The sequence below is a fragment of the Mustelus asterias genome, chromosome 21 (assembly GCF_964213995.1).
Source record: "Mustelus asterias chromosome 21, sMusAst1.hap1.1, whole genome shotgun sequence".
Lineage (NCBI taxonomy): Eukaryota > Metazoa > Chordata > Chondrichthyes > Carcharhiniformes > Triakidae > Mustelus > Mustelus asterias.
Window position 1 is genome coordinate 2,090,336 of NC_135821.1, and position 24,200 is coordinate 2,114,535.

Sequence of the window (24,200 nt, forward strand, 5' to 3'; positions counted from 1 at the left end):
TCTTCACATTCACAATCTGCAATTACCTTGCAACTGTGTCTTTGTCGACATTTGCCGCGTTTGTGAACCGACCTCCACTCACCTGGTGAAGGAGCAGCGCTCCGAAAGCTCGTGATTCCAATTAAACCTGTTGGACTTTAACCTGGTGTTGTGAGACATCTTACTTGGAGGACATGTGGAGCACTAGATGACGCCTGTCTCCCTCTCTTGGATCTCGGTGTAGCTTGTGAAGAAATCAACTGGCTCACGCATAAACAACCACAAACAAACAATGCACTAAAAGACAGCTGGGATTTTAATAACTTTTATGCAGAAACACAGAACCAAAACAAAAACTGATATCAAAACTTCAAACCAGCTCATAATCAATAATCCTTTTTAAAAAAAGTTAACAGTTTGGTTGTAGATTTTCAGTGACATCAGGAGGGCTATGCCGACATCACAAAATAATCTCAATTGTACAATCAAGAGCCATCTCCTCAGCACAGGTGACATGTCAGGGACCCATCAACAATGCATTCTAATACTTAGGCAGCCACTTAACCTGGCACTGAATCCATTTACAAAATGAACAGCCTGCACAACAGCAAGGAAAGAAACACTTGTACAAGGTGCACCTGGACATGCGGACTCCTGGAAAGCTTTGCACAGGGTGAGGTTAAGTTGCCTCAAGTGTAGGAGGTCTTGTAAATACATTTTTTAAAAAACAAGTTCCAGGTACTTCTCCTTAACGAGGGCTGCCGCAGCCGGTGCACCATAATTCAGCCTAAACGCCCGAGTACCAATGCAGGCAATTTCTTTTTTTTTTGGGCTTTAAAAAATCCATCACTGCGATTAAGTGAACATGGTGCTTCATAAGCAAACTTGGAAACAAGAAGGGAGCGACGCTGTGGAGATAACTGCTCTCGTTTTAATTATACGCTTTTAATCCAAAATTGGCCTGCAGTTGAAAGCACGTTCCTTTGCACAGCGCCTCGCTGCAGAAATTCCTCCCTTCTAAACGTGCCAGCCCAGCTCCAATGATAAAACACTGCTGCCATAAAACAATGGTTTAGAGACAACTCAATTACACTCCATTATCGAGGCGTTGCCAACTTAAGGACAGCATTCAAACAGGCTGAGTCAGGGATGGTTTGGGGGAGGGGGGGGGGTGGTTGGGGGAGGGGATGGTTGGTGGGGGGGGGGGGTGGGGTGGGCTTTCCGATAACAGTAAAGCTACACAGATTACAGGCTGGGGAATGTCAGAATATGTTCCAGTTTCACAAAGAAGTGACAGGCGTCACGTACGCCTTTAGAACCGTAGTAGGCGATGCATCTCACTCCCAACACAGCGAAACGCATTTCAAAAACGGATTGGACATCAAGATTCACGTTTGTGGCGACTTCAGAGGCGAGGGGGTGGGCAAAGAGAGGGGGTTTGCACAAATAAAACTCTTCAACGTAGCTGCTGGAGCGGCTCGGTCCTGCTGCGATGGAAATTTGCTCGGGAGTCCAGGTTGCTATTCAGGCTGTGTCTAATTCCTGGCTGACTAATTCCTGCACCAACCTTTCCTTCATCAACTGCTCTCGTTTAGCAGATCACTGGACTCACTGATCTAACGTCCACCTACTGCCGACATCCAAGGAGCCCAATCCTTTAAAATCGCTCAGGGGAGATGGGACCGCGGGATGTCACGCCAAAGCAATACCGTGCGCTAACCCGATCAAAGCAAAATCCACGGCTATGCTGGGATTTCTGCACCACTGGGTTATTTTCTGTCTGTGTCAGTTCTCATCATCCCTTCAGTCCGAGCACCAACCCAAGCAGAAAGAAAACATCAAGTGGCCAGCAACGAGGTGCAACATGTAGACGGAGCACTTGCAGCCAAACGATCGCTGTCAGCAACTGTTGTTGGAATAAAATCCTACCGGGGAGTGGGGGCAGTGGCGCAGCTGGCCAGCGGTGACCTTTACACCACAGTATCAGCGCCAGTTGGAAGGGAAGTTGAAAGGTTTTGAACAGAGCTCCTACAGATTGGGAAAAAAAAACACTAGAAAAGTGAACATTGGCGAGTTGTTTAGGCTGCGGCGGTCAAACGGAATCAGCTGAACCCAAGAGGGCTGCTTTCAAACTGCAAGTGGTCAGAGCCCAATCTGTTCCCAGACCCCAGTCATCAACTCCTTTGCAGACAAGACCAGGGGAAAGGTTTCAGGAGGTAGAGGAGCTGAAGGGGGTGGACTTTGCCGCGTTGGGGAAGGAGGGCCTCGGTGGGCAGGCTGGCTGTCGCTAACGTCACGGTGGTCGGTTACTTTACAGGACGTGGCGGTTTTTGCCTCAAGGATTTGGAATCGCCAACATTTATCCGGGTTCCCAAGCTACCGCTGGTGCCTAACGGAAAAGGGGAAACCTCCCTTGCTCGCAAAAACCCGCCAAACGTGGACTTTTTGCCAGAGACCAGCATGGCAACAATCCCACCCAGGCCCTACCTGTAACCCCATGTATTTACCCTGCTAATCCCCCTGACACTAAGAGGCAATTTAGCCTGGCCAATCCCCCTAACCTGCACATCTTTGGACACTAAGGCGCAATTTAGCATGGCCAATCCCCCTAACTTGCACGCCTTTGGACACAAAGGGGCAATTTAGCATGGCTAATCCACCTAACCTACACATCTTTGGACACTAAGGGCAATTTAGCATGGCCAATCCCCCTAACCTGCACATCTTTGGACACTAAGGTGCAATTTAGCATGCTACACACTCCTGGTCCCATACACAAGAACAGCAATATACGTGGTCCCATTAGGTTTATGCCTCTGAGTATAGTAACAATCGCTGAGCAGTCGGTAAAGATCTCTCCTCACCAGTACCGAAAATCATCCTAAACCTTCGCTCCGAGATGGACTATTAGATAATGAACACCCTTCCCTCAATCGCTATCCCACCGGCTGCCTCAATGCCCAAATCATTCGCCTCACTCAGCTCAACACTGAGAGATCCGACCATGGCATATTCTCTTACTTCCTCGCAATTGAAAGCTGCCTTCCCCTCTTCAAAACTCAAGACCCTCAAGAGTTACACGCCAAGAAACAGGGTAGTTCAAAAGTATGAATTTAGTACGTTTGGAGGATGCCCCTGCTGAAAGCATTCTACCCCCCGTTACAGTAGCTTCTCGTCGCTGCGTCTATTTTGCAGATTACAGTGCACTGTCGGGGAAGTCTGCGAAAGGTAAGTGAGATCACGGTGTATGTACAAGAAACAAGTTACCGGACAACTGCCTAACCAATTAAGGGGGTTTTGTTCAAACACCGGTCTCCTTTCTGGGGGAAGCAGGAGCATGTTTCATAGCTTTTGTGTCACAAGTTATTTTTTTTTTTGTCTTTTGCTTTTTAAAAAAAAATGGTTTCAAAAAAATAGTGGAGCTGCAAACAGCAGCTCATCTTTCCAAACCGGAATTAAACAGGTTACAGCCCTCCCTCCCTCGCTGCTTTTCAATCTTCACCATTTCAGGAGGACAGTCGCAGACATTCTTCATTGCCAAGGAGGTGTGGAGAGGAGAACTGTCCCCATCGCAGACACTACTTCCTCTCTATAGACCGGGAGCGACTGCAAAAGGGAGGAGGGGGGGAAAAAAAAGACATCAGTCACAAAAACATAGACAAAATGGAGTTTCCTTTCAGATATTACCCGGGTTTTCTCAAACTACGAAAGCATTACAGCAGTTTCAAGTGTTATGGGTGGCACAGTGGTTAGCACTGCTGCCTCACAACGCCAGGAACCCGGGTTTGTTTCCAGCCTTGGGTAATTGTCAGCATGGAGCCTGCATGTTTTCCCGGTGTCTGCGTGGGCTTCCTCCGGGTGCCTGGATTTCCTCCACAGTTCAAGATGTGTGGGTTGGCCATGCTAAATTGCCCCTTGTGTCCAAAGACATGCAAGTTAGGGGGATTGGCCATGCTAAATTGCCTCTTAGTGTCAGAGGGATTAGCAGGGTAAATACACGGGGTTACAGGTTAGGGCCTGGGTGGGATTGTTGTCGGTCCAGGCTCAGTGGAACAAATAGTCTCCCCTTGAATTGTAGGAATTTGATGATCTTCTGGTGGTACTAGGGGACCCCCAGTTACTTTGTTGCTGAATACGTATGATATATTGGAAGACGGCGCACATTGCAAGTGGTCTCTTGGCTTACAATTATTGACGGGTACACTGATGGGATTGCCACGGGCCGAGTGTCTCGGACAGTTTAGTATGACAGTGGGTGGTTAGTCATTGATGGCTCAGCACCCCTGGCCAGGAAAGCATTCTGGAGGTTAGTTTTCAAGGCCATGCTGCGAGTTACTCGCATTTATAGAATGCTTTCAACACAGTAAAACTTCCAACTTCACAGACATAGAATCCCTATAGTACAGAAGGAGGCCATTCACCCCATTGAGTCTACACTGCCCCTCCAAGAGTATCTTACCCAGGCCCATTCCCTATAACCCCCACACATTTTCCATGACTTATCCCCCCAATCTACATATCATGGTACATCAAGGGCAATTTAGCATGGCCAATCAACCTAACCCGCACATCTTTGGATTGTGGGAGGAAACCGGAGCGCCCGGAAGAAACCCACGCAGACACGGGGAGAATATGCAGACTTCGCAGAGGAAGGCGTTGTCTCTTGAGGAGATGCAGAACTCAGGCATGAACCTCGACCCATGGCGTGAATCGAACCTGGGTCCTTGGCGCTGTGAGGCAGCGGTGCTAACCACTGTGCCACCATGTCGCCTATGTCAAGATAAAATTTGACAGGTGGGTTTTAAAGCAGGCAGTAGCAGAGGGGTTTATGGAGGGATCTCAGAGCTTGGGAGACTAGACAACTGAAGGCAAGACTGCCAATAGCAAAGCAAAGACAGCCACAGTTGTACAAATGGCCCAAAGAAGTATTAAAGTTTATTAAGTCACAAGTAAGGCTTACATTAACATTGCAATGAAGTTACTGTGAAAATCCCCTATTCGCCACACTCTGGCGCCTATTCGGGTACACTGAGGGAGAATTTAGCACGGCCAATTCACCTAACCAGCATGTCTTTCAGACTGTGGGAGGAAACCGGAGCACCCGGAGGAAACCCACGCAGCCACGGGGAGAAGGTGCAAACTCCACACAGACAGTGACCCAAGCCGGAAATCGAACCCGGCTCCCTGACGCTGTGAAGCAGCAGTGCTTACCACTGTCACCATGCTGCCCCACATGTTTTTTGTGCAGGTTCTGTTTTGGTTATTATTGGTGCCATTTTGTCTGTCACACTCCGGCTCCTGTTTGGGTACACTGCGGGAGAATTTAGCACGGCCAATGCATCCTAACCAGCACAGTCTTTCAGACTGTGGGAGGAAACCGGAGCACCCGGAGGAAACCCACGGAGACACGAGGAGAACGTGCAGACTCCACACAGACGGTGACCCCAAGCCGGGAATCGAACCCGGGTCCCTGGCGCTTTGAGGCTGCAGTGGCTAACCACTGTGCCGCCGTGCATTATGGGGTCCTAATCAACAGAATGACACTGACAGGTTCTCAAGATCTCATGAGTGAACGAGTCAAACCAATTTTCAGGCAATTGGGCCACTAATCCATGCTTAAAAACAGAGAGAGAGGCACCCTCCTGACTCTGCTCCATTCCACCCCGAGAGTTGGAAGGTACCCAAGGTTGCTGCCACGTGGAAGCAGTTGGCAGAACTTGTTCTTTGTCAACATAACTCTATAATTTTCACGCTGTGCAGCAGAACCAAACTCTTAATTTGCCTCAATTGTTTTTAATTACAGGCCCCTCGTTACCATTTGTTCATCGGCATGTACTCTGCTCCTTGTTGTGACAGCCCCGCAGCAAACTACTCATCAGCAGCAAATTGCTCAACAATTACAGCAAACAAGTGGTCAGGGACAAGCTCAGCCAGACTTCAGTCTGCCACTGGATCAAACCCTGCGCAGACAGCCTCAGAATCCCTGCCGCTGTTTGTTAAAGTTTATTTATTACTGTTACAAGTAGGCTTACATTAGCACCGCAATGAAGTTACTGTGACAATCCCCTAGTCGCCACAGTCTGGCGCCTGTTCGGGTACACTGAGGGAGAATTTAGCACGGCCAATGCACCCTAACCAGCACGGCTTTCGGACTGTGAGAGGAAACTGGAGCACACGGAGAAAACCCACGCAGACACGGGGAGAAGGTGCAAACTCCACACAGACGGTGACCCAAGCCAGGAATTGAACCTGGGTACCTGGAGCTGTGAGGCAGCAGTGCGAACCACTGTGCCAACATGCCACGGTGTCCCACAAAAATCCTACAATACAGTAGGAGGCCATTCGGCCCATCAGGCCTACACCAACCCTCTCTCCCTATCCCCCCTATATCCCCTAACCTACATATCTTGGGACATTAAAGGAGCAAACTCCACACAGACAGTGATCCAAGCTGGGAATCGAACCCGGGTCCCTGACGCTGTGAGGCAGCAGTGCTAACCACTGTGCCACCCAATGGCAGTCTCGCCATTCTCCGTGAGTTTTCAGAAATACAATGGAAGTGTCAGGACATCAACGGGATTACACTTCACATGGGCTGCAAAATCTTATTAAGACTGACACACTACCAAGCTCATACCAGTTGACAAATGTACTAGGAAACACTCACACTGATATTCTGAGATAGATTGAGCAGGGTGTTACATGCACGATAACAGCACTTGCCCCGTTTGGTATAAGCTGATGTGCAGCTTTGAACTGGAGCAGGAGACGATAGTAAAGGTCATCCCGGAACACTCAAATAGTTGTCAAGCTCACAGGAACCGAGCTGAGGCCCGAGAACAAATGACCTAACTATGGCAATGGAGACAATGAAAGTGGGAGGAGAGGTAATAGTTTCCTTTTAATTGTCAAAAGCACAACGAAAACAGCATTTTAGAATATTTTACCCCAAGATGTCGGAATAAATTTCAGAGGGGACGGGGGGGCTCAGAAACCTGGTGAGGGGTGGCACAGTGGTTAGCTCTGCTGCTTCACATTGCCAGGGTCCCGGGTTCGATTCCCGGCCTTGAGTCACTGTCTGTGTAGAGTTTGCACATTCTCCCCGTGTCTGCGTGGGTTTCCTCCGGGTGCTCCGGTTTCCTCCCACAGTCCGAAAGACGTGCTGGTTAGGGTGCATTGACTTGAATAGGTGCCGGAGTGTGGCGACTAGGGGATTTTCACAGTAACTTCATTGCAGTGTTAATGTAAGCCTTACTTGTGACTAATAAATAAACTTTAAACGATCCAGGATCCAAATAAGATCTAACCAGCATTGTTATCTCTTGCAAATGACATCAGTGGCTTCTACGCATGCACAAAAAGACATTGGCGGCCATCTTGCATGCCCACCTTGTGCCGACAAGAGACGCAACTGCTTTTTGTCCGTCTTTGCCTCTCCCTTTCTGAAGGACCTGGCAGCGGTGTGGCACAGCGGTTAGCACTGCTGCCTCACAGCGTCAGGGACCCGGGTTCGATCCCCGGCTTGGGTCACTGAGCGGAGTCTGCACGTTCTCCCCCACGTCTGCGTGGGTTTCCTCCGGGTGCTCCGGTTTCCTCCCACACGCCAAAGATGTTGATTGGCCATGCTAAATTGCCCCTCAGTGTCAGGGAGACTAGCTAGGGTAAATGCGTGGGGTTACGGGCTTGGTGCAGGCTGAATGGGCCGAATGGTCCCTTCTGTACTGTAGGAATTCCGCGATAACAGCTGATACTCCAACGTGTGAGCCTGTCCCAGCACTGGATAGTGACAAAGGAAAAGCTTCGACTGATGTACTTTATTCTCCCTCGATCCCAAAAAAGACCGCAGAGGTCAATTGTAGGACTTTATTAATCACAGTTTAGGTGAGAAGTTCAGGGGGATAAGTGATCATTGCATGAGAAACAAAATAGCAACAAGGGGGGAGCAGGTTGCAGGGTTCCGTGTTGCTGGTCCCTACATATCTGGCAGCGTTGACTGCGCCGATCCCTTTCCCAATACAGAGCAAGCAAAGGACGGTTCAATACTGCGCCAGAGTATTTCTCCGCTGATCATCCCGGGGCAGGAACCCGCATCGAGACGTTTCGCAAAAAGCGACTAACCTGTGTGACCTGGAGAAGGATCTCGATGGCTCGCGTCTGTCTCTGTCCCGAGAAATTGATCGCTCGCGACGCCGATTCTCCCTGGATCGAGACCTGCCGGGGAGCGTACAGGACAAGATTAAACAAAAGTATCAGGCCACTCCACTCGTTGCCAAGTGCCAGAAACCCCATTACTTGGGTGGGGTGGGGTGGGGTGTTTGGGGGGAGGTGGGGTGTTTGGGTGGGGTGGGGTGTTTGGGGGGAGGAGGTGGGGGGGGAGAAACGATAACGTGGAGGGAGCTTATAAAAAGGTGGAGGAAAACCCCTCAAGACTGAAAAAATATCACGAGTGCTCAAGATACAACCCACACCAGAGTTAGGCAGCAGTCCATGTTAATACCACTAAATGTTGTCAGTGCACCCTCGGAATAAGCCTGCAAATACATGCAAAGAACAACTTTTTAAAAAACCGAATGTTTGGTTGGATTCATCCATAGATAGGGATGCACCTTTTAAAAGTACAATGAACTGGGGGGGATTCACTGGTGATAGCATTTCAGCTCCAAGCAAAATCATCCGTTTGGCCAACCATGGTTCAACAACCCTTTTGAAAACTGAATCAAAGAAATATTAGGTTCTTATTCCAGGAAAGAGCACTATGACCATTTAGTGGTGTTTCATTGGCACAAGATTCTACTTGCATTAAAAAAAAATTCTGGGGCAACTGTTCTCTTGGATGAGGCAAATCGATCCCAAGTGCCCTCCCCTGTAACCTTGCAACAAAGCCCAGTGCCGGGTGTAGTCATTAGGAGCCTCTGACCAGGCCAGTAACCACTTGAGGAGCCAATATGTTATTCCAAAGTCATTTTATCCCCAGACCAACGCATTTCTGCTGTCCTAGGAACCGCGAACTGCCCCTCGCTAACAATCGACATGGCCAGGCACATTTCCTTATCAGAAGAATGAGGGGCGATCTTATATAAACATATAAGATGATGAAGGGAATAGATAAGATAGAAGCAGGGCGGGTGAAACTAGAACTAGAACATGGCCTCAAAATGAAGGGGAGCAGATTTAGGACTGAGTTGAAGAGGAACTTCTTCACACAAAGGGTTGTGAATCTGTGGAATTCCCTGCCCAGTGAAGCAGTTGAGGCTACTTCATTGAATGTTTTTGAGGCAAGGATAGATACATTTTTGAACAGTAAAGGAATTAAGGGTTCTGGTGAGCGGGCGGGTAAGTGGAGCTGAGTCCACAAAAAGATCAGCCATGATCTGATTGAATGGCGGAGCAGGCTCGAGGGGCCAGATGGCCTACTCCTGCTCCTGGTGCTTATGTCCTTATAAGGGCCAGCAAACTGCTCTCCTCCTTGTTGCTAACCCAATGATCATTTCCCTCTGAACTTTCCTCCCCCAACTGTAATCGATACCATCCGACACTGTCCTCCTTGCTATACCCTCAACACCACTACTTACTCTAAGGGCGCAATTCTCCCATCCTGCCCGCCACGGGAAGTGTAGCAGGCGGGACACGACCTCGGGCGGGATTTTCCGGTCTAGGGGTGAATGCGACCGGAAAATCCCACCCCAACTCCTCAGTACCAGGGGCTCAGTGGGAGAACTCCGGTAACCTTTCCTTTCTCTCGCAACGGCTTAAGTTGAGCAGCACCTACCTGGGAACTTATGATGAAAGTTAGGATAAAAGAGCTATTTGAATTATCATTATTCACATTTCAACTTCCTGCCCTATACTGGATTTAACCATTATTAATGCTATCATTACAGTTTTGCCTAACTTAGCTTCTGAAATGCTAAATCTTTGATCTTAAACTGGGGAAAGGTTCGGTACTCTGTCCTCTGCCCCTCATTAGTAAAAAGCTATTGAGATCCAAGTGGTGAGCTGGCTGTTTCTAATGAAAGTGATAGCCCACCATGACTACGGGCATCTGGGTCATTGTTTGTAACCACACACACACTCAACACATTAGCTTTGGTCGCCTTCTCACAAGGATCATCTCCAAGACCAGGTTTAGGTGGTCTTTGCAGAGTTGGGGATCTTCAAACACAGATTCGCGCCCAATCAATTAACGGGGATTTTAGGTCATTTTCACCACGACAAAATATTAAGCAACTTTAAACAAATCAACTTGTTTGGATTCAGACAGCCCAGTGACATCTCTGCCGCCAGCGTGCCTGAGAGTTCAGTGATAACAGCACTGGTAGAATTCACAGGTAAATCCATGAACTGGAACCACACTGCCCTCCTAGCCGAAGGACTCACTTTTTAAAAAATAAAGCCAATCGCAACCTGCAAGGTCTGAACTGTGAAGCAAGGCTGTGTTGTTTTAAAACAGTGCCCCGTTAATAAAGGAGCCATTGAAATTTAGCCGCTGCTTGCCTGTCAGAAGTGCATCGAAACCCCAGTTCAGCAACAGGATTTAACAGCGTACTGGGATGGTTTCGTGGGAGCTGGGAAGCTTACTCTAGAGGGAGTGCAGTGAAGGTTTACCAGGCTGATTATCCTGGGATGGCAGCTCTGTCATATGAGGAGAGACTAAGTTGGTTAGGATTATGGTAAGAAGTCTCACAACACCAGGTTAAAGTTCATCAGGAGTAGTGCTCCGAAAGCTCGTGCTACCAAATAAACCTGTTGGACTTTAACCTGGTGCTGTGAGACTTCTTACTGTGCCTACCCCAGTCCAATGCCCACATCTCCACATTATGGTTAGGATTATATTCACTGGGTTTAAGAAGAGTGAGAGGGGATCGCATAGAAACCTATAAAATTCTAACAGGGTTAGACAGGGTAGATTCAGAAAGAATGTTCCCGATGGTGGGGGGAGTCCAGAACTAGGGGTCATAGTTTGAGGATAAGGGATAAACCTTTCAGGACTGAGGTGAGGAGAAATTTCTTCACCCAGAGAGTGGTGAATGTGTGGAATTCACTACCACAGAAAGTAGTTGAAGCCAAAACTTTGTGTGATTTCAAGAAGAAATTAGATATAGCTCTTGGGGTTAATGGTATCAAGGGATATGGGGGGGGGGGAATCAGGATATTGAATTTGATGATCAGCCATGATCAAAATGAATGGCGGAGCAGGCTCGGAGCAGGCTCGAAGGGCCTCCTCCTGCTTCTAGCTTCTATGTAATCACGCAGATCAGAAAGGTAGCGGGAAATACAGGCAAATCCAATGGGAGTCAATGTTTTATACATGCTCGGACTATGGGATCAAACTCCGACCTCAGTGGCATTTACACTCTCTCTGCTTACGCAGAAGAGTAAATCAAACCTAGCCCAGTTACAATTCCCAAGGGATCCTCCAGAATGCTGTAAAAACACAACTAAAAATGAGATACATGTGCAGTCCCTCAAATACACGGCTCCTCACTTTGTGTCACTTCAGGTAGCTGATGTATGAAGGCCACGTACCTTCTCCAAAAGGGACAGGAAAGCAAAGGATGACAAGTAACAGGGGTTTAAACTAGGATAATCCAATCGCCTGCCATTATTTCTTACCCATTTCATTTTCACAGAATCCCTTCAACGCAGAAGCAGGCCATTCAGTCCATCGAGTGTGCACCAACTCTTACCTGAGTCTTATCCCCATTTACCCCATTAATCTCGTTAACCTTATACCTTGGCACACTAAGGGGCAATTTAGCATGGCCAATCCAACCTAACCTACACATCTTTGGACTGTGGGAGGAAATCCACACAATCCGTGGAGATTTCCATGTGCAAACTCCACAGACACTAATCCCCCTAACCTATACATCTTGGGACACTAAAAGGGCAATTCAACATGGCCAATCCACCTAACCCGCACATCTTTTGGACTGTGGGAGGAAACCGGAGCATCCGGAGGAAACCTGCACAGACACGGGGAGAACGTGCAGACTCCACACAGATATTAATCCCCCTAACCCGGGTCTGGCCCTGTGAGGCAGCAGTGCTCACCACCACGATACCCATGGTGTAGGAAGGAAAACAGAATCCCAGCTGAAGACCATTTCACAGCTGGTTCGGTGGTAGGTTCAGAGTTAGATCTATATTAGGCCTGCTGACGCCAGATAACAAGTCGCCTTGTAAGGTTACTCTCCAGACTGGTTTAGGCACATCTAAACTGGTGTCAGAACACAAACCAAACTACCCGGGCAAGCCGAAAGCCACATAAAAAAGAAAAGAAAATGGGAACATCCATCAGCATCCAAGATGATCTTTGGCTGCACATCTACAGATGGTGACACAGTGGTTAGCACTGCTGCCTCACAGCGCCAGGGACCCGGGCTCGATTCCCGGCTTGGATCACTGTCTGTGTGGAGTCTGCACGTTCTCCCCGTGTCCGCGTGGGTTTCCTCCGGGTGCTCCGGTTTCCTCCCACAGTCCGAAAGACGTGCTGGTTAGGGTGCATTGGCCATGCTAAAAATTCTCCCTCAGTGTACCCGAACAGGCGCCGGAGTGTGGCGACTAGGGGATTTTCACAGTAACTTCATCGCAGTGTTAATGTAAGCCGACTTGTGACACTAATAAATAAACTTAAACCCTGGTTTCCTTCCACGCTCCAAAGATGTGCGGGTTAGGTTGATTGGCCATGCTAAATTGCCCCTTAGTGTTGGGGGAGGGGGTTAGTAGGGTAAATAAGTGGGTTTATGGGGTTAGGCCATGGGTACGATTCTGGTCGATGCAGACTCAATGGGCCGAATGGCCTCCTTCTGCACTGCAGGGATTCTACGATACACAGAAACCGAGTTTCTGTCCTACAACTAAAAGGAAAAAAAAAGGGAACCATCAAAGTTCAGCGCAAAACGAATTACTTCACATTCCAGAAATTGCGGGTTTGAGTCCACAGCGACCAACACTTGGATGGAGGCATGAACGATGGGGAAGGGGGAGATTGAGAGAGGAAAAAAAAATTAGCTAAGAACAGAAAAGTGGCGACGGGAGGAACACAGTTCGAATTGTCTAACGAAAGCGTGAAAAGCAGATTTAAAAAAAAACTTACTAGAACAGTCAACAATTAAAACGAATCTACGGATGTCCGCAGAGCGTGGCATTTTGCGATGGTGCGGGGAGGAAGGAGGGGGGGGGGAAAAAAAAGGGACCCTGACAAACTGGATTCATGCACGTTGTAGAATTAAAAAGTAAAAATGGTATTAATTTATCTGCTGTGTATTGGCATGCAGACCAATCGAAGCAGCCCCCTTGTAGAGTGCGTCGGTACCAGATCACTGCCGATGCAGATCTTGGGTTTGTAAAGGCTGACAGACAACCCACTGACGGAGCGAGAGGATTTCAGATGGTTATGTTTTTTTTGTGCTTTCCCCCGTTGGCTGTTTTGGTCGTTACGGGCCGCCGGCAGAAACAGTAGAGGAGGGATGGTTGATTTTTAAAAAATATATAAAACAGCGTGCTGGGGTACGCAGGAAAAAGGACCCAAACTTGCCGGTCGAGCGGTTGGTGGTTCGGTCGCACACACTCACAGACACACGTGAATGCTGGATGTTTGCGGTGTGAGCCGTTGTTTAGATTGGGGCGCGCTGATTCCCCCTGATGTAGACACAACCAGTTGATTGGCTAATGCAGACTCGGAGTAGTGGACGCTCTCTGAGAGGGGGGTAGGGGGTGAGTGCGTGGATTTCAACTGCACATTTCATCAAAAGAAAAAAAAATGCATAGAAATACCAGTTACTATCTAACCAAGCACGACAGAACTTCATTTCATTTAACTTTTAAATATACGCATCAGTATTAGATATCACCCAACTCCGATTTAATATCATCCAATACCAAAGAAATCCTAATGCATCGGTTTGATCAGTGTTGAGTCGAAACATCAGCCTCTGTCATCGCTACAAACTTCAACCCCTGAAATCCTTATTAATTTCCCACAATTTCAAGAAACTGCGTTCCTCCGCATTACTCAAGGCAGCCACAGAGCCAGAGTACAAAGACCATGGCATGGATGTAACGGCAAGCCTATCGTTTGAACATTTATTTACAGATTGCTCGCAAAGCAAGTTCAAAAGCAACAACAAGAAAGTCTGCCGCAGGCTGGTCCGACTCAAGTACTGATACTAAACCGATACACAAGGACTGTAAATTGTCAGGGCCAATTCATTTCTGCTTCTCAAAGGCCACCGTTGATCTGACTGGAAACCGCGAGGCCTGCTCTTAACCCAAGGAGAAATACAAAACAAAAAAAAAATCTTTGGAACGCGTTCCATATTAAAACCCGAGTGAGACGGAATGCCCCAAGTTTGATCCTCGATCTGTGGTGAGTTAATTGAGCTCGGGGGAATAAAAGTCCTCCGCTGGCCTTCGTACCTCTAGGTGAAGGGGTCACACGGTGGTTAGCACTGCTGTCTCTCAGTGCCAGGGAGCAGGGTTCGATTCCCAGCTTAGGTCACTGCCTGCACATTCTCCCCATGTCTGCGCGGGTTTCCTCCCACAGCCCGAAAGGCGTGCTGGTTAGGTGCACCGGCCATGCTAGATTCTCCCTCAGTGTACCCGAACAGGCACCGGAGTGTGGCGACTAAGGGATTTCACAGTAACTTTGTTAATGTAAGCCTACTTGTGACACTAATAGATAAATAAACAAATAAAGGGGCGAATATGAATCAGCCACGTTTTCTGCCGTTAATCGTTATCCAGCAACCTTTGCCGATTGTGGCATGATCAGTCGCAACCGTGGTGCACATCATGGCCAAATATGCAAGCGAGCATTAAGCAAAGGGAGCACTGGCCCAGTCAGCATTCTTAGAATGGCCATTGAGAAGTACAGCGTGTGGAACTGTGGCCTCCGATAAAAAAATAATTAGCAACATTGTGGAAGTTTGGATTCTTTCAAGACAAAGGATTTGTTCACACAAAGGCCCTGAAATATTTGTACATGAAAAACAGTGTAACAAATCACACAACGATAGATAAATTTGCACAGTGCTTTCTGAATCAGATAACGTAGAGGCTGTTCAGAACCCTTTTACCCGACGGAGACACAGAAATGTTAATTCAGCTGAACTGTTGCACAGGGAATGCATCAGCTTCACATGTATGCAACAATTCAGCCTTTAATATAGAACGTTTTAACAGTAGACCGCATGACTAAAAGGCTACAGCCATATCCTTAAAAGGTCAAACCACCAGATATCTTAAAAGAAAAGACAATTGTTATCTTAATAACACATTGAAGAGCATAGCTCCTTGACTCTCTCTTCACTTGCTGTCCTGTTGCAACAGGAGACAATTGAGAAAGGTGAGAGGGGAAACTGGCAGAATTTGACAGGTAACCGGTAATATGTACAGCGGTGTCTTTTTGTAGGTTTGGGCAAAGGAATGGGATGATCAACGTTCAGGTGAATGATTCTAGCCTCCTGAAAGTATTTGAAAGCCGCAGTTTGGTTAGGATCAGGAGTCCTCTTTAATAAAAAACATTTCACATTGTTTTTCTCATTACTAAAAACCCCACGGGTAGAATAAGGACAGGGTGAATCGGAAGTGCACTCTTCCAGAGTAGGGGACTAGATCCCCATGGCAGACACTCCAGGGGCAGACACTCCAGGGGCAGCACAGTGGTTAGCACTGCTGCCTCACAGCACCAAGGACCCGGGTTCGATTCCCAGCTTGAGTCACCACCTGTGGAGTCTGCATGTTCTCCACATAGAATCATAGAAACCCTACAGTGCAGGAGGCCATTCGGCCCATCGAGTCTGCACCGACCACAATCCCACCCAGGCCCTACCCCCACATATTTTACCCGCTAATCCCTCTAACCTACACATCCCAGGACTCTAAGGGGCAATTTTTAACCTGGCCAATCAACCTAACCCGCACATCTTTGGACTGTGGGAGGAAACTGGAGCACCCGGAGGAAACCCACGCAGACACGAGGAGAATGTGCAAACTCCACACAGACAGTGACCCGAGCCGGGAATCGAACCCGGGACCCTGGAGCATGTCTGCGTGGGTTTCCTCCAGGCGCTCCGGTTTCCTCCCACAGTCCAAGAGACGTGCTGGTTAGGTGCATTGACCGTGCTAAATTCTTCCCCAGTGTACCCGAACAGGCGCCGGGGTGTGGCGACTAGGGGATTTTCACAGTAACTTCATTGCAGTATTAATGTAAGCCTACTTGTGACACTACTTCAGGTCGTCGTTGGCCTCTGGTATAGTACCAGAAGATTGGAGGTTAGCGAATGTTGTCCCATTGTTTAAGAAGGGGAACAGAGACTTCCCCGGGAATTATAGACCGGTGAGTCTCACTTCTGTTGTCGGCAAGATGTTGGAAAAAATTATAAGGGATAGGATTTATAGTTATTTGGAGAGTAATGAATTGATAGGTGATAGTCAGCATGGTTTTGTGGCAGGTAGGTCGTGCCTTACTAACCTTATTGAGTTTTTTGAGAAAGTGACCAAGGAGGTGGATGGGGGCAAGGCAGTGGACGTGGTATATATGGATTTTAGTAAGGCGTTTGATAAGGTTCACCATGGTAGGCTTCTGCAGAAAATGCAGATGTATGGGATTGGGGGTGATCTAGGAAATTGGATCAGGAATTGGCTAGCGGATAGGAAACAGAGGGTGGTGGTTGATAGTAAATATTCATCATGGAGTGCGGTTACAAGTGGTGTACCTCAGGGATCTGTTTTGGGGCCACTGCTGTTTGTAATATTTATTAATGATCTGGATGAGGGTATAGTTGGGTGGATTAGCAAATTTGCTGATGACACCAAAGTCGGTGGTGTGGTAGACAGTGAGGAAGGGTGTCGTAGTTTGCAGGAAGACTTAGACAGGTTGCAAAGTTGGGCCGAGAGGTGGCGGATGGAGTTTAATGCGGAGAAGTGTGAGGTAATTCACTTTGGTAGGAATAACAGATGTGTTGAGTATAGGGCTAACGGGAGGACTTTGAATAGTGTGGAGGAGCAGAGGGATCTAGGTGTATGTGTGCATAGATCCCTGAAAGTTGGGAATCAAGTAGATAAGGTTGTTAAGAAGGCATATGGTGTCTTGGCGTTTATTGGTAGGGGGATTGAATTTAGGAGTCGTAGCGTTATGTTGCAACTGTACACAACTCTGGTGCGGCCGCACTTGGAGTACTGTGTGCAGTTCTGGTCCCCACATTACAGGAAGGATGTGGAGGCTTTGGAGAGGGTGCAGAGGAGGTTTACCAGGATGTTGCCTGGTATGGAGGGGAGATCCTATGAGGAGAGGCTGAGGGATTTGGGATTGTTTTCGCTGGAAAGGCGGCGGCTAAGAGGGGATCTTATTGAAACATATAAGATGATTAGAGGTTTAGATAGGGTGGATAGTGATAGCCTTTTTCCTCTGATGGAGAAATCCAGCACGAGGGGGCATGGCTTTAAATTGAGGGGGGGTAGTTATAGAACCGATGTCAGGGGTAGGTTCTTTACCCAGAGGGTGGTGAGGGATTGGAATGCCCTGCCAGCATCAGTAGTAAATGCGCCTAGTTTGGGGGCGTTTAAGAGATCCGTAGATAGGTTCATGGACGAAAAGAAATTGGTTTAGGTTGGAGGGTCACAGTTTTTTTTTAACTGGTCGGTGCAACATCGTGGGCCGAAGGGCCTGTTCTGCGCTGTAATGTTCTATGTTCTATGATAAATAAACTTAAACTCTGGTTTCCTTCCACATTCCAAAGATGTGTGGGTTAGGTGGATTGGCCATGCTAAATTGCCCCTTAGCGTCAGGGGGGTTAGTAGGGTAAATAAGTGGGGTTATGGCGATGGGGTCTGGGTGGGATTGTGGTCGGTGCAGACTCGATGGGCCGAATGGATTAATGTAAGCCTACTCGTGACACTAATAAATAAACTTTAAAAAGCTTTTCCAGTCTTGAGTACACCCACGGTAATTAAGGGAGCCAAGAAGTTATTTCCCACAGGAATTCTGTCCAAAATAGAGGAGGGTAGAACCACAATTCCACAGCCTCGCTCTGGCCGCCTGTGCACAGTGTCAGAAACCTGGATAACACAAACAAGCTTAAAAGAAAAGCCACCTTGAACAGAAATTGAAATAAGATTAAAAGCCAGACTTCAAGTGAAGATGGAACTGTCTCAAGTGGAACATAAACAGAAATGCTGGAAAATCTCAGCAGGTCTGACAGCATCTGTGGAGCATCTGCCTCGGCAAAGCAGCCAGCATAATTAAGGACCCCACGCACATTCTCTCTTCCACCTTCTTCCGTCGGGAAAAAGATACACAAGTCTGAGATCACGTACCAACCGACTCAAGAACAGCTTCTTCCCTGCTGCCGTCAGACTGTTGAATGGACCTATCTTGCATTAAGTTGATCTTTCTCTACACCCCAGCTATGACTGTAACACTACATTCTGCACCCTCTCCTTTCCTTCTCTATGAATGGTATGCTTTGTCTGTGTAGCGCGCAAGGAACAATACTTTTCACTGTATACCAATACACGTGACAATAAATCAAATCAAAAGAAAAGAGCCAGCGTTCCGAATCTGGATAACCAGAGCAGCTGACGAAAGGTCATCCTGACGCGAAACGTTGGCTCTATTCTCTCTCCACAGATGCTGTCAGACCCGCTGAGATTTTCCAGCATTTTCTGTTTTTGTTTAAGATTCCAGCATCCGCAGGATTTTGCCTTTATCTGAAATGAAAGCTGTGTTTCTCTCATTCACCTGGGGCATACAAAGCAAGTTTACTCTCAAGAAATCAACTCCTTGTATCCCTCTGCAGAATAAAGGTTTGGGGGGGGGGGGGGTGAGAGAGAGAAAGAAAGGGAGAAAGAGAGAGGGAGAGAGAGGGAGAGAAAGAGAGAGAGAGAGAAAGAGAGAGAAAGAAAGAGAAAGAGAGAGAGAGACAAAGAGAGAGAAAGAGATAGAGAAAGAGATAGAGAAAGAGATAGAGAAAGAGATAGAGAAAGAGAAAGAGATAGAGATAGAGATAGAGAAAGAGAGAGAGAAAGAGAGAGAGGGAGAAAGAAAGAGAGAGAGAGAGAGAGAGAAAAAGAGAGGGAAAGAAAGAGAGGGAAAGAAAGAGAGAGAGAGAGAAAGAGAGAGAGAAAGAAGAAAGAGAGAGAGAGAAAGAGACAAACCAATTCTCACAAGCCCTAATTTAATCTTTTTTTGGGATCCATTTTCTCCCTAAAAGGCATCCTGACTTTCCTCGAGCACAGCTCCATGGCTGGCTGCTACATATTTACGTGTGAATAGATTGTTTCAGAACGTTTGACCGTGATGTCTGCCCACAGCCTAGTCTGATCGTGACCTCACCCGATGTCTGCACACACATTTCAGTGGGGGGCAACCAAGCAGCCATCAGGAAGTGGGGGGGAACCCTCAGCTGATCCTTCCTGTCTAATTTCATGGACACAAGCCTTGTTAATTTCACTCAGATGGAAAATGCATCCCAAATTTGCATCATCCTGAAAAAGCAGAAATCCCTCGGGGCGGATTATATGCCAGACATTGTATCGGCTGGTGACCGAATCATTTGTTCTGGACTGGAAGTAAGGGTATCAATGACTCATCCTCCTGTACAAACATTATTATGTCAATAACACAGAGTGCAGCAACAATAAGTGTTGGCATTCGAGAACATCACTACCACACAGCTTACATTATTAAACACTACCAACTTCCAGCCAATAATCTCATCAAGGTTCTGATGGAAAATAATTAACTGACTTTCATTGCGATTTACGATTCTGAACACTTGGTGCCTTGAAACGGATCCGGAAACGTTACTTACGGGGAGTGCTCAAAAACCAGGTAATCACAGGGGAAGGCCATTCAGCCCATTGAATCCGCACAGATCTCTGAAAAAACACTCCAGCTATCCCATTCCACTGTCACAACCCCATAGCGTGACCTGCACTGACAACAAACCCACCCAGGCCTTATTCCTGTAACCCCATATATTTACCTCACTTTAGTGCAGCAGAGTGGCTAGCACTGCTGCCTCACAGCACCAGGGACCCGGCTTCGATTCCAGCCCTGGGTCACTGTTTGTGTGGACTTTGCACGCTCTCCCCGTGTCTGCGTGGGTTTCCTCCGAGTGCTCCGCTTCCTCCCACAGTCCAAAGGTGTGCGGGTTAGGTGGATTGGCCGTGCTAAATTGACCCTAGTGTCAAGGGGATTAGCAAGTGAATGTATGGGGTTGCGGGGGTAGGGCCTGGGTGGGATTGTGGTCGGTGCAGACTCGATGGGCCGAATGGCCTCCTTCTGTGCTGTAGGGATTCTATAATAATTCTCCTACCCTACACATCTTTGGACATTAAGGGTCAATTTACCATGACCAATCCATCTAACCTGCACATCTTTGGAGTGTGGGAGGAAACTGGAGCACCCGGAGGAAACTCACGCAGACACGGGCAGACTCCAGACAGTCACCCTAGGCCGGAATCAAACCCGGGTCCCTGGCAGTATGAGGCAGCAGTGCTAACCACTGTGCTACCATAATCTTGCACATTCTTTCATTTTGGAGAGTTAATGTCGTCTATTCTCCCATTAACTCCGTTTAAACAGATATTATTAAAATGATAGGGTGCAGCGACCAGTGGCACAGTGCTTTAGACCAGCTCAAAGCCCTCCATTTGCAAAGAAATGATTTGCTGTTTGGTCTTCTGGAATCCTTCACTATTGCTGCGTTCCTCTATTGCATCATGTGCTCTGTAAAGCTCTTGTTAAGAATACAGTTGAGGCATTCTCAGTTAAGTTGTTTTTTTTAAACAAAGGTGGGAGGGGGGCTGGATTAGAAATCTGACAAACAAAAAACGTGATGCATTTTGTTCAATTTAGGACGAGTCATCCTATAGTACAGCACCGATATCCTTCTTTCCAGCAGTTACTTTGAAGGAGCGGCGCAGTTACATCCAGGGTCCCTTCAAGTGTTCCAAAGCCAATTCTCAGGGTCCTAAGGCTGGAGTTAGAACTCACGATGCACGTGAGGCAACCTGATTAAGAAATTTACCAGCGGGTTTCAAATCAGATTACTCCATGTTACTAAAATAATTGTGACTTTCATGTTGGTTACTCCAGATTCCTCCTGTGGTATTAAACCAGACACTCGGTGAGCTTATCATAGAATCCCTACAGTGCAGAAGGAGGCCATTCAGCTTATCGAGTCTGCACAGACCACAATCCCACCCAGGCCCTATCCCCGTAACCCCATGCATTTACCCTAGCTAGTCCCCCTGACACTAAGGGGCAATTTAGCATGGCCAATCCACCTAACCCGTACATCTTTGGACTGTGGGAGGAAACCAGAGCACCCGGAGGAAACCCACGCAGACACGGGAAGAACGTGCAAACTCCACACAGACAGTGGCCCAAGCTGGGAGTCGCCCAGTGTCACCAACGGGTATAATGTGTCAAAGTTGAGGTAGATTCAGCGAGTCTACGAAACAGCTGTTGACAGGGACTGTTGGACATCAAAGCAATGCAGTAGTACATCTATGCACGCAATGGGAAAAGGGGGCTACTGCAATGACAAAGCATTGTAGCGGCTTCCAGGATTATTTCCAAAAAATGCAAGTTCCATCAATCCTCAGTCTCTGAAATTGAAATGAAGTTTAAAGTTTATTTATTAGTGTCACAAATAGGCTTACATTAACATTCCAATGAAGTTACTGTGAAAATCCTCTAGTCGCCACACCCCGGCGCCTGTTCAGGTACACTGAGGGAGAATTGGGCACCTAACCAGCACGTCTTTCAGACTGTGGGAGGAAACCGGGGCACCCGGAGGAAACCCACGCAGACACAGGGAGAACGTGCAAACTCCACACCGATAGTGACCCGTCCGGAATTGAATCCAGGTCCCTGGCGCTGTGAGGCAGCAGTGCTAACCACTGTGCCACCGCACCCTCTTACCCAACGTAAAACTGAAGGCCTCAAATTTGTGCAGACCGTAAACCAAAGACCTGTGTATTGCCGATACATGCATGTGAGTATACTGACCAGGATGGCAGTATCAAAATATTCAGATTCCCAGATATGATAGCGCAATAGTCCCTTAGGGTTCTCAATAGTTCAGTTATATGGTTCTATCCCAAGTGATTTCATAATTTCAGTGCCCACAATCACCAACCCACCCCCCAACCCTGACCAAAACTCTGCAGCCCCTGGGCCTTGGGTATGGGAATCCTGTCCATCCCTCTACCAATTCCAACTTCCATACATACCCCTCAGACTGGGCAGGAAAGTGTGTATGTGTGTGTGGGAAGAGAGAATGGTTAGTGTCGACGGATCCACCCTCACCTGGAGTAGCGTCTACGTTGTGGACTGCGATGACGGGATTCATCGTAACGTGGCCGTCGGGTCCAGGGTGGCGGTGGCCCACGATAGCGCTTCCTCCTTTCGCCAGAGGACAGCTCCACTCGGACACGAACTCCGCACAATGTCCTGCAATCCAGAGATCAGCATCAGCTGCGCTGGGGATACAGGAACGGAAACAAAAAAACGTTCCCGCTTCCTCCCGGCGCTGTTGAACCTCAGCGCGACGGGAGGGGGCACTCACCAACCCACAAGGGTTTATGGCAGCGTACCTGCACTTTGACCCCATGAGATGGTTCCAAATTCCACTACCAGCAAAGTTCAAACATTTCAGAATGCAGGGACACCCTGATGGCACCAAGCCACACAAAGCAGAAGCTCCCTGGTTCGAGTTTCAGTCTGTGCTCTGGTAGTTCAGAGTCCCTACAGTGCAGAAGGAGGCCATTCGGCCCATTGAGTCTGCGCCTGCCATAATCCCACCCAAGCCCCATTCCCGCAACCCCAGATATTTACCCCGTTACTCCCCCTGACACTAAGGGGCAACTTAGCGTGGCCAATCCACCTAACCCGCACATCTTTGGACAGTGGGAGGAAACCGGAGCACCCGGAGGAAACCCACGCAGACACGGGGAGAATGTGCAGACTCCACGCAGACACGGGGAGAATGTGCAGACTTCACGCAGACACGGGGAGAATGTGCAGACTCCAAGTGACCCAAGCTGGGAATTGAACATGGACCCCTGGCGCTGTGAGGCAGCAGTGCTAACCACTGTGCCACCGTGCTGCCCATCTCAGCCAGAGCAGCAGCTGAATAACAATTGGTTTTATAGAAAATAGAAGCAGTAGGCCATTCGGCCCTTCAAGCCTGTTCCACATTCATTTTGATCATCGAATTCAATATCCTGATCCCCCCCCCCCCCCCCCCCGCCACATCCCTTTAGCCCCGAGAGCTATATCTAATTTCTTCTTGAAATCAGACAAAGTTTTGGCCTTTTTGTGGGCTGCACAGGGAACGCATGACTCCTAGATTGCTGCTAGTGACATTCACTGCAAAGTAGATCTACGTGGATGCTAGCTTAGAACAGGAACCAGGGCGCAGCAGCCTAACACTCTCTGCTCAGGTTCATACATAAAGGTAGCCACTTAGATGAGGTGCTGGAGGGCAGTCAGCACTACTGGAATCAGGGCTTGATAGGAATCAGTTCTCTGGAAGGGACAAGAGGAATGGGTATAGAGAAAAGCCAAATTCTGAGCTCAGAAAAAATATATATAATAGGGCGGCATGGTGGTTGGCACTGCTGCCTCACAGCGCCAGGGACCCGGGTTCAATTCCCGGCTTGGGTCACTGTCGAGTTTGCACATTCTCTGTGTCTGTGTGGGTTTCCTCCAGGTGCTCTGGTTTCCTCCCACAGTCCAAAAACATGCGGGTTAGGTTGGTAGACCATTCTAAATTGCCCCTTAGGTGTTAGATGGATGTCAGGCAGATTAGTAATGTAAATATGTGAGATAAAGGGGATAGGGCCTGGGTGGGATTGTTGTTGGTGCAGACTCGATAGGCTAAATGGCCTCCTTCTGCACCGTAGAGATTTAAATCATAGAATAGATTAGAATCCCCTCAGTGCAGGAGGAGGCTATTCAGCCCATTGAGCCTGCATCGACAATAATCCCACCTAACCCTATCCCCGTAACTCCACATATTTATCCTGATAATTCCCTGATACTAAGGTGCAATTTCGCATGGCCAATCAACATAACCCGCACATCTTTGGACTGTGGGAGGAAACCGGAGCACCCGGAGGAAACCCACGCAGGCACGGCGAGAATGTGCAAACTCCACACAGACAGTGACCCAAAGCTGGGAATCGAACCCGGGTCCCTGGCG

General features: G+C 48.1%; 1 protein-coding gene across 5 annotated transcripts in view; it reads right to left on the reverse strand.

Annotated features, from left to right (window-relative positions):
- Window positions 1-284: 284 nt before the first annotated feature.
- Window positions 285-24,200, reverse strand: part of LOC144509015 (serine/arginine-rich splicing factor 3-like) — a 28,042-nt gene continuing 4,126 nt past the window's right edge. For 3 of the 5 annotated variants that reach the window (XM_078237268.1, XM_078237270.1, XM_078237269.1), the window contains exons 3-5: window positions 22,304-22,447; window positions 8,098-8,190; window positions 285-3,585 (exon numbers count right to left, since the gene is read on the reverse strand). In XM_078237268.1, the coding sequence (XP_078093394.1) occupies window positions 3,558-3,585; window positions 8,098-8,190; window positions 22,304-22,447 (265 nt within the window). In that variant the 3' untranslated portion in view covers window positions 285-3,557. Of the gene's footprint in view, window positions 3,586-8,097; window positions 8,191-13,519; window positions 13,718-22,303; window positions 22,448-24,200 lie in introns of all 5 variants that reach the window. The other 2 variants (XR_013500379.1, XR_013500378.1) reach the window with 2 other exon arrangements.